The sequence below is a fragment of the Suncus etruscus genome, chromosome 2 (genome assembly GCF_024139225.1).
Source record: "Suncus etruscus isolate mSunEtr1 chromosome 2, mSunEtr1.pri.cur, whole genome shotgun sequence".
NCBI classification, from domain to species: Eukaryota; Metazoa; Chordata; class Mammalia; order Eulipotyphla; family Soricidae; genus Suncus; species Suncus etruscus.
The window spans coordinates 32,103,930-32,114,435 of record NC_064849.1 but is presented as its reverse complement, the minus strand read 5'-3'; the positions used below and the strand labels follow the sequence as shown (position 1 = coordinate 32,114,435).

Below are 10,506 nucleotides of genomic sequence, written 5' to 3'. Positions count from 1 at the left end.
GATTTGATTCACACACAATTTTGGAGGGAGATTTTTCATACACAATTTGGGGGGAAGATTTGCTTCACACACAATTTTGAAGGAAGGTTTATTTCACACACAATTTGGGGGAAAGATCTGTTTCACACACACAATTTGGGGGGGGAGATTTGTTTCACACACACACACACACACACACACACACACACACACACACACTTTATGCTCCCGGAGCTGTTTCCAAATAATTTTTGAATCAGCCATGTCGCCGGCTCCGGCTGCCTCCCAGGCTCCTGCCTCCGTCTCCCTGTTCGACCTGAATGCTGATGCTCCGATCCTTCGTGGCCTGAGCCTGGTGAGCCACGTTCCCGGCGAGGATCTGGTGCAGGCCCTGCGGACTTCCGGTCCAGGTATCTCGGGGAAGGTTTTGGGGTGGCCCCAGGTGGAAAGTGACAAGGCCCTTTGGAGCTTATCGGGTCACACAGACTTCATTGATGCTCCTCAGCATACGGATGGATAATCAGAAGACGTCTCTAACGCCTGGGTGAAATTTGACTTTAAGGCATTCATTTCTCTGGGGCCTTTCCAGCAAAAGCTCCTCCATTGTCTCCCCACAAATGCCCCCTCTCCCCTTTGTTTCATGTCTGGTAGATAGTAACACCACTGATTGCAAAAGGCACTACTGCAGAATTTCTAGATTTATTTCGAAAGGTCCTACATTCCCATTTAAGTGCATTCCAATCACATCGTATTGGCTGGATGTAGAATGATCAATTGTTGAGTGTTATTTATTTATTTATGTATTTTGGCTTGGGGGCCACACCCATTTGCGCTCAGGGGTTAGTCCTGGCTCTGGGCTCAGAAATTGCTCCTGGGCAGGCTCCAGGTACCATATGGGATCCTGGGAATTGAACCCAGATCCGTCCTGGGTTGGCCCTGTGCAAGGCAAACGCCCTACCTCTGTGCTATATCGCTCTGGCCCCCACTTTTATTTGGGGTGTGTGTTATTCTTTAGCTTTTCTCTGGCTTTGCTTTTATGGTGTACTATATGCTATATGCTGTCATTGAAAATGTAAGCCAGGGGCCAGAGAGATAGGACAGAGGTAAGGCATTTGCCTTGCAATTAAAAAATAATTTAAACGTTACAAAATCTTTTCTACCTGGTTCCTTCTGAATGGTTCCTTTGGTTAATTTAATACAAATGCATTGCTGAATCATCTTTTCTGAAACTTTTTTTTTTTTGATGGGTGGGGGGCTGTCCCTGACAGTATTTTGAAGCTGCAAAACAAGTCCCCAAGGATACTCAAGTGGTGGTACTGGAACTACTAGAACTACACAAATTCTCTATGGGGCCAGTATCTGACTCAGCGTGTTGGGACAATGATCCCCATACCTCTTCCCTAGCGGGATCCCTATCCCTGATATATTTGTTTACTTTCTGCATTTTGACCACAACCTGTTTTGAAAACTGTTCATGGAGCCTTACATTGGATATACCAGGGGATTATACTTTTTTCAGATCCACCTTGTTTGGGATTCCAGCTTTTGAACCATCTTCCCCATTCATATATTAGTTGATGGGATTGTCATGGCATTTATTTCATGGTAATTAGATAGTAAATTCCTTGAACACAAAGATAAACAATTCTTTTTTGTATGTCCCTGTTTTGTTTTCTCCTTTTATTTAATTTTCTGTTTTTTTTTTATAAGAAACTGAAAAAATAGAAAAAAAGAAAGAAATTGAACATACATGATAGAAAAGATGCTGTAGAAACAGGTGTTTAAAAAAATTAATTACTGGGGCCGAAGAGATAGCACAGCGGTAGGGTGTTTGCCTTGCATGTGACCCACCTGGGGCAGACTTGGGTTCGATTCCCAGAATTCCATATGGTCCCCCAAGCCTGTCAGGAACAATTTCAGGAGCACAGATACAGGAGTAACCCTTGAGAGCCTCCGGGTGTGGCCCAAAAAGGCAAAAGAAAAAATTAATTACTAAACTGCTGAGTTCTTGAGTTATCTCTATCTGGGTTTTGCTTTGTTTTGTTTTGGGTGGTGCTCAAGGATTACTCCTAGCTCTGCATTCAGAAGTCATTCCTAGCAGGCTTGGGTGGACTGTATGGGATATGGAGGATCGAACTTTGTTCGTGCCAGGTCAACTGTATTGTCAACTGCACTGTGCTATCACTCCAGCCCCCTCTATCTGTTTTCCCTTTGGTATTTTTTTCCATGCCCTGAAATGCCCAGGTCATTGAGCTATTTCTCCAGTACTTTATGATGTTGTTGTTGTTGTTTTGGGGCCACACCCCCAGCGCTCAGGGATTACTCTTAGCTCTAGCTCAGAAATTGCTCCTGGCAGGCTCAGGGGACCATATGGGATGCCTCGGATTGAACCCCGGTCTGTCCCAGATCAGCTGTGTGCAAGGCAAATGCCCTACCGCTGTGCTATCTCCAGCCCTTTAAAAATTTTTTTCTTTTAGAAATGAATTTTATTATTACTATAAGTAAGCAAAAACAAGTGACGAACACCTGTCATTAATATTTTAAACATGAATCTCAGTAAATGTTAAAGGAGGCATTGTAACATATCGATGAGGGTGATTTTCTTTAGTTAATAAATTGGGAATACAAGAAGAAATTTCATTTTGTTGTTCTCGCCATTTTGATGGTTTTTTTTTTTTTTGTGATGTGGAGAGGTTACTTCTGGCTATGTGCTCAGAAATCGCTACTGGCTTGGGGGACCATATGGGATGTCGGGGGATCAAACAGCTGTCTGTCCTAGGCTAGCAGGCGCAAGGCAGATAGACACCTTACCACTTGCGCCACTGCTCCGACCCTATGTTCTCGTCATTTGACTAGATTCTCTCCCAGTTCTTTTGTCTTAGTCACCAAAATATCCATCTTTGCTAATGCCATGCTCATTTTCTGTATATTTCTAATAAAATGAGGAATATTTCTAATGGTTTCAAGATGATATTCTAATCTCTCAGTGAAAGATATTGCCAGTTCCAACAAATGGACCATGTGTCTGTGATAAACAGCTTCAATAGGCAAGTTTTCCTGAAACCTGGGTTTCAAAAGTCTACCTGAGAGATGGCTTCTCTTTCAGAACTGCTTCCAGATGACTATTCATGCTTTGTAGATTATGACACTACTGAGGTAAAAAATAAGGATGGTATCTTTTTCTAGTCTTAGTAGTTCAATTTCTAGTTTTCTAGTCAATTTCTAGTCAATTTCAGCTTCAATATCTGCAATTTGCTGTTTTCTGATGAAATTCTTAAAGCAAGTAACTGGTTTAGAGTGACCACTCCCGATGCCACGAGATGGCTCAACCGCAGCCCAGCTGGATTTGGCTCCGAGACCGAGTCCCGGGGGTTCAGGACCACCATGGCTGCAGCCAGCCTTCCTGGGTGGTGCAGAAATTGAATCTAAAAATTTTTTTTTTGTTTTTTTGTTTTTGGGCCATACCCGGCGGTGCTCAGGGCTTTCTCCTGGCTGTCTGCTCAGAAATAGCTCCTGGCAGGCACGGGGGACCATATGGGACACCGGGGCTTGAACCAACCACCTTTGGTCCTAGATCGGCTGCTGCTTGCAAGGCAAACACCGCTGTGCTATCTCTCCGTGAATCTAAAATTTTTTATATTGAGGCCATACCCAGCAGTGCCCAGGGACTATTTCCTCTTTGTTGCCAATAGAAGTACTCACAGCTTCCATTCCTGCCAATTGAGTTTTCTCTTTGGTCCTACCTTGTGGCATGACACAGGATGTGATCAAACACAGGAAGTCATCAAAGGAATTAATGGATTTGGGTTCCTTTCAACAAGTAATTACTGTCCCTTTATTTAGGCTCAGAAGAGAGAGTGAATCTAGAAAGAAAACCTCTGGAAATTTCTGACAAGTTATTTTGTTCAACCTGTGACCAGCACTTCCAGAACCACCAAGAACAAGTAAGTGGGGCCAAAGTGTAGGATGTTTGTCTTTCGTGCAGCTGACTGGGGTTTTATCCCCAGCATCCTCTATGGTCACCGCTGGGTGTGGCCCAAAAACAAAAACAAAAAGTAGTAACAAGTAAGAACCAGGGACAGAGCTACCTGGCTGAAGATGAAGTAGAATGGTGGGTGCGGAAAAACAAACATTTGATTTGTCTTTAGCACGTAAGAGTAGGTCTTTGGTTATAGTATTTGGGGTTACCTGCTTCTACCTCTTGAAACTGTCACTAGGCTTGATTCCCCTCAAAGGCCAGACTGGGACTCAGTTGCACATTTTGCCCATTTTTCTTCTGCCAGAGGGAACATTATAAGCTTGACTGGCATCGGTTCAACCTAAAGCAGCGTCTCAAGAACAAGCCTCTTCTGTCTGCTTTGGACTTCGAAAAACAGAGTTCTACAGGCAAGACTTGTGACCTGTGAGGGGAGGATGTGGGGTGGAGGAAGGCCCATGTCTTAGAGTTCAAGTAAAAGCTGCTGTAGGACATTAGGGCCAAAGAGAGAGAGAACGAGACAGACTGAGTGCCCCTCACAGAACCCTTGGTGCCATCCCTGGTGTTCTATAATCCTCCTGCAAGGCTGGCAATGACCCCCAAGCACTAAGGCAGGGTTCCCTACCTCCTCTGCACCAGCAAGTGTAGCCCCATGTGTTTAAACAAATTAAAATAAAATGCGGGGCTGGAGAGATAGCATGGAGGTAAGGCGTTTGCCTTGCATGCAGAAGGACGGCATCCCAGATGGTCCCCTGAGCACTGCCGGTTGTGATCCCAAAACAAAAATAAAATAAAAAAAAAAAGAAAACAAGGCCCCAAAGTAGGAAATCTTTTAACTTGTTTTGTGTTTTGGGCCACACCTGATGGTGCTCAGGGATCACTTCAGGCATATTCCAGGGACTATATTTGATGCTGAGGATCAAATGCAGGTTGGTTGTGTGCAAAGCAAGAACCCTACTCGCACTATTGTTTCTCTGCTCCACCCAAATATTTTAAAATTTTATTTTAAGCACTGTAGTTTATAAAAACTATTATTGACATGATTTTATATTTAAAACTTTAACATTTGGGGCTGGTATGATAATGTAGTGGGTAAGTTGCTTATTTTGTACATGGTAGACTGGGTTTTTATCATAGTATGGTCCCTAAGCACCACCAGGAATGATCTCTGAGCACAGGCAGATTAGGTGAGGCCTCCAAAAAAATCGCAAAACTTCCAGCACCATAAAAGGAATTACCGTATTTTCCGGCGTATAAGACGACCCCCTAATTTTTTTTTTTTTTGTTTTTGTTTTTTTTGGTTTTGGGGTCACACCTGGCGGTGCTCAGGGGTTACTCCTGGCTATCTGCTCAGAAATAGCACCTGGCAGGCACGGGGGACCATATGGGACACCGGGATTCGAACCAACCACCTTTGGTCCTGGATCGGCTGCTTGCAAGGCAAACACCGCTGTGCTATCTCTCCAGGCCCACGACCCCCTAATTTTACAGTTAAAACATAGGTTTAGGCCTATATTTGCTGTATAAGACAGAATGTTCCTGTGCTGCAACTGTATCTTCCACAGTGAGCCAATCGCAACAAGCAAAGGTCCAAAGGTTATACTGTAATAGACGTCCTCTCTGACTCTGGCCAATCTGAGCAGGCTTTTTACAGTGTAGATTTGGGTACAGAACACTGTATAATTTGCATGCATAAAAAGCCTGCTTGGGTTGGCTGAGTTAGAGAGGCGGTCCGAGCAGTGGTTGGTGCAGGATCGAGTTGGAAAATTCGTTTTGTGGCAATATTCAGACAATTTTCGTTTAGTGGCATATTGAAACATTTTTCAGGGTATACTCAGCGTATAAGATGACCCCCGATTTTCAGTTGGCTTTTTTTGTTTCAAAAATCATCTTATACGCCGGAAAGTACGGTATCTTTAGGTACCAAGATCAGAGATATATAGCACACAGCTTAGGGCACTTGCCTGGCACACAGCCAGCCCCACTTTGACTCCTAGCACTACATAGAGTCTCCTGAGCACCACCACAAGTGATCCTGAGTACAGAACCAGTAAGAAACCTCGAGGACTGTCATGTGTGCCCCACCCCCTCAAAAGAAGAAAATAAGTTGGATTCTTAACACTGTTTACTTTGTTGTCAGGAGACCTTTCCAGCATCTCAGGGTCAGAAGACTCCGACTCAACCAGTGATGAGGACAAGTGGATGCCAGCTGAGGAGAGAGAAGAGAGGGCTGAGTGGGCTGAACTTGTAAAGCCTGGCCGGCCCCGAGGCTTCCACCCGCATCAAGTTCTTTTCCAGAATGCCCAGGGCCAGTTCCTTTCTGCCTACCGCTGTATCCTGGGTCCTCAAAAGGTAAGTGCAGCCCCAGCTGTGGAGTCACATCAGCCCTTTGTCCTCTAAGCCTTGACATCCTCTGAGCCCCTGGTGCACTCTCACTTCTCCCCTCCATTCCTATTGGCTTCAGCATCTCCCTTGACAGCATATTTGAAAGTTGCCCTGAACCTCAGAAGGGTATGGGGTGAGGGGCTGAAGCTCAGAACAGACCATGTCAGATTTATGTTGTGATCCCTACTGTCTGCACTTGATGCCACACTTCAAATGTCCTTTATTTGTAAAAGAGAGACAAACCTCGAGGGCTGGGGGTGTTGATCAAAGCCCATGAAGCTCCCTCCCAACACTGGTAGTGGGCTTCTTGCATCCCCCATATGCAAGAGATAGAATGTTTATGCTGCTCTGTTCTTGTCTAGGCACCCCTAGAGGAAGCAGAGCTGCTTCTGCAGAACCTCAAGAGTTGGGCTCCCAGATCCTGTGTGGTGCTTATGGCAGCTGCTGGGCACTTCGCTGGTGCTGTTTTCCAAGGGTGAGATGAGGGGAGGCACTGGGTAGGTATACGGGTAATGGTGGAGCAGATCCTGGGTCCCAGCTGGTATCAGGGACTGAGTCTGTGTTGTTCACAGAAGAGAAGTGGTGACACACAAAACCTTTCATCGTTACACAGTACGGGCAAAGCGAGGCACAGCCCAGGGCGTGCGGGATGCCCGGGGTGGGGCTTGCCGCTCTGCTGGAGCCAATCTGAGGCGCTACAATGAAGCCACACTCTCACAGGTGGGCCCAGTCACCCTTCTTCCCCTGCACTCATGCTTCCACTCTCTGTGATCTAGGGGAAGGCAAGGGAGGGATCCCCAGGCATTTTTGCCTTCTCATTCCCTTATCCCGTTCCCATCTGGGGCTCATTTCTGGGTTGGATATTAAAAAAGAGCAAGCTGCAGCAAGCAAGCCTAAGTTCCTCTCTTCCTAGGATGTTCAGGACCTGTTGGCAGGACCAGTCTGGGCTAAGGCTCTGGAGGAGGCTGAGACAGTACTGATTCGAGCACCACGCTCAGGCCGGTCCTTGTTCTTCGGAGGAAATGGGGCACCCCTGCAAAGGAGGGATCCCCGACTTTGGGATATCCCCCTCACTACCCGCAGACCTACTTTCCGAGAGCTCCAGCGTGTACTCCACAAACTGACCACCTTGCTTATCCACGGTAAGCCTCTAGCCCCAACATCTTTGTTATGTGTGTAAAACTAGAGGTGGTCACAGCCCAGTGCCTGGGCTGGCAGAAATCTGGGTAGACTTGAGGAATGTCTTTGATTTGATTGCAGGAGAAGATCCAAGGCGGTCAGATCCGAGGCGGTCACCTCAGACCCACAGGAAGGCAATGAGTGAGAGGAAAGAGGATATCAAGGAAGAAAGCCAAGTCCCCAGTGATGGAAGCACAGCCCTGGAATGCAGGGAGGGCTCTGCTGAACCAGGTTTGAGCTCTGCATGGCCCTTGCTCAGTCTCCAGCAGGGGCCAGGGCCAGAAATGCAGGTTTCCTACTTTCCTTGCAAACATGAATTCTCTCTCTCATACACTTTTTTCTCTCTTTGGGGTTCTAACTTTGCGCTCAGGAATTATTCTGGTGGTGCTAAGGGAGGGGCATATGAGCTCTTGGGTCAGCTGTGTGCAAGGCAAGCACCCTACCTGCTGTGTTATCACTCCAGCCCCTCTCTCACCCATTTCTAATATTGGACTACGCAGCAGCAGTTACTCTGATATATACAGGCACCTTCCACAGTCACCTCTTCCTTTTTCTGTTTCTGAGTATTTGGAAGAACTACTAAATAGAGGCTAGAACAGGTGTGGCATGGACCCCACATAAAGATGTCTTCAAAATGCTTTGCTTGGATATTTTGGGGGATGAGGGTTGGGAGCAAGCCCTTCCGACAGTGCTCAGGGCTTACTCCTAGCAGTGCATGGGCTCAAACTGGAGTGGGCCGCCTGCAAGACAAATGCCTTAACCCCTTTTTTTTCTCTCCCTCACTTTGGGGCTCTGTTTAGGGAAGCCTACATCCCTCGTAACATAATATTAGCTTGTCTTGGCCCAGACCTATCAGACATCATTCTGGGGCCACACAGGGAAGTGGTCTGGTCCTGCCTAGCTCCGTCTGGGCTTTCCTTGGGCTCAGCACCTTTTATCTGTGAAAAACTAATGAACTCAGCTCTTGACATGCTACTTTATCTGCAATGGCAGAATTCCACTTGTTTCCTTGTGAGAGTATTGGGATCATCCTGTTTTAGTGTTTTGGGGGGGCAATACCTGGAGGTACTCAAGGCTTACTCCTGGTTATGTGCTCAGGGTTCAGTCCTGCTCAGTCTCAGAGGACCATGTGTGGTGCCGGGGTTGAACCCAGGTTTACTGTGTGCAATGCAAGTGCTTTACTTGCTGTACTATCTCTCTGAGTCCTGGGTTATCTCTTTATAGACACTCTTAAGTCTTTAGGCCAGCTCTGTTTTCTGGCCTTTGTGGCCCCTGCAGAAGGCTGACACACTTGGTCCCCCATCTTCCCAGGCTCAGGATCAGAGGGAGAGGATGGCTGTCCAGTAGAGTTGGAGCTGGTCGAGCTGACTCTGGACACCCTGGGCCTTCGTGATTTTGAAGTGTTGCCCAAGCGGAGGAGGAGGAGAAATAAGAAGAAAAGAAGCCAAGATGAGGAGGCTGTGACACGGCCTCTGCCCCAGTCACCTCACAAAGAGCATGCTGTATTGCAGCCAGCTCCAGCAGCATCCCAGGGACCTCTATCAAAAGCCACTGAGAGCCCAGGCCAGCCAGAGCGCTGGGCCCTGCTCCTAGCTGCTTGCCGGGCTGGGGAAGTGGGAGTGTTGCAGCTCCAGCTGGCTGCCAGCCCCATGGAACCTGAAGTCCTGGCCCTGCTCAGCGCCCCCTTGGGCCCTGGAGGCTTTACCCTCCTGCATGCAGCAGCTGCAGCTGGGAGAAGCACTGTTGTCCGTCTGCTGCTGGAGGCTGGGGCTGACCCCACTATACAGTAAGTCAGGCTCCTGTGGGGAGCAGGAAGGGTGGTCTGCAGGTTGATGTGGGCACTGGCAGCTTGTCAGGGTTCCCCTTAGTCAGGTGAGGCTGTGTATAGAGAGGCTGAGACAGGCTAAACGCATGTGTTTTTTATTTGGGGGGTTTTCACACCTAGGGACTCCCAGGCCCGGCCACCATATGTGGTCGCAGTGGACAAGCCAACGCGAAATGAGTTTCGAAGGTTTATGGAGAAACAGCCAGATGCCCACGATTACAACAAGGCACAGGTCAGGGGGTGCCGATGGCAGCAGAACCAGGTAGCGGTGGGGTCAACCGTCTGTTTTCCTGACTTGTTTTCCTGGGAATCCTACAGGTGCCGGGACCACTGACCCCAGCCATGGAGGCAAGGCAGGCAGCAAAGAAGCGGGAACAGAAGGCAGCCCGCCGACAACGGGAGGATCAGCAGCGCCAACAGCGGGAGCAAGAGCAGCGGGAGCAAGAAGAGCAGCAGAGGTTTGCTGCCCTCAGTGACCGTGAGAAGGTGAGGCCAGACTGTTCTTTCTTACTGCTCTGAGGGGTCAGTTCCTTCCTCAAGGAATGGGGGTCCCCTGCCCAGCAGCAGGCCCTGAGTTCAGTTCTTTTCTGTAGAGAGCTCTAGCTGCCGAGCGCCGACTGGCTGCCCAGATGGGAGCCCCTTGCCCAGAGGTCCCTGAGTCCATAATCAGCAATGTCCAGTATGTAAAGGGAGCAGGGTGGGGTTGGACCCCCTGAGGTGCTATCCAGGGAGCTGGGAGGGGCCATGGACAAGGTGTGAGATGCTCTGGGAGATTCTAGAGCTGATGGAGGGGTGGAGAAAGCCCACATGGAGCAGGTGCTGGGCAGCCTCTCCTGCCACTTTCCTCTTCCTCCAGGCGCTGCTGCAGCTGTGGTGCCTCTCTCCAAGGCCTGGTGCCCTTTCATTACCTTGACTTTTCCTTCTGCTCTACACGCTGCCTCCGGGACCATCGTGATCGGGCAGGGGCAGGAAAACCCACATCCTGACCCGTGCCCAAGAAAATACATCACACAGGCCCTCAGTTCCTTCTCTAGAAACCCAGAGGGTGGGCGGAAATGGAGGATAAAGGACATTTACAAACCAGGCACACCAAGCTGAAGTGGTTGCTTGGCATGAGTTTGGGTTCTGGAACTTTAATCGCAATAAAAGTTGGCAACGAGAC

At 48.2% G+C, this 10,506-nt stretch overlaps 1 protein-coding gene and 1 pseudogene across 1 annotated transcript; one reads left to right on the top strand and one right to left on the bottom strand.

The window, feature by feature from the left end:
• Positions 1–129: 129 nt before the first annotated feature.
• Positions 130–10,506, top strand: ANKZF1 (ankyrin repeat and zinc finger peptidyl tRNA hydrolase 1). Its single transcript, XM_049768065.1, has 13 exons — positions 130–389; positions 3,823–3,923; positions 4,263–4,365; positions 6,096–6,307; positions 6,703–6,815; positions 6,913–7,060; positions 7,254–7,482; positions 7,601–7,750; positions 8,831–9,305; positions 9,465–9,576; positions 9,663–9,830; positions 9,938–10,023; positions 10,201–10,506. Exons 1-13 carry the CDS (start codon positions 242–244, stop codon positions 10,328–10,330), a joined length of 2,175 nt encoding a protein of 724 aa, XP_049624022.1. The 5' UTR covers positions 130–241; the 3' UTR covers positions 10,331–10,506.
• LOC126000992 (HAUS augmin-like complex subunit 2) lies at positions 2,520–3,365 on the bottom strand (annotated as a pseudogene).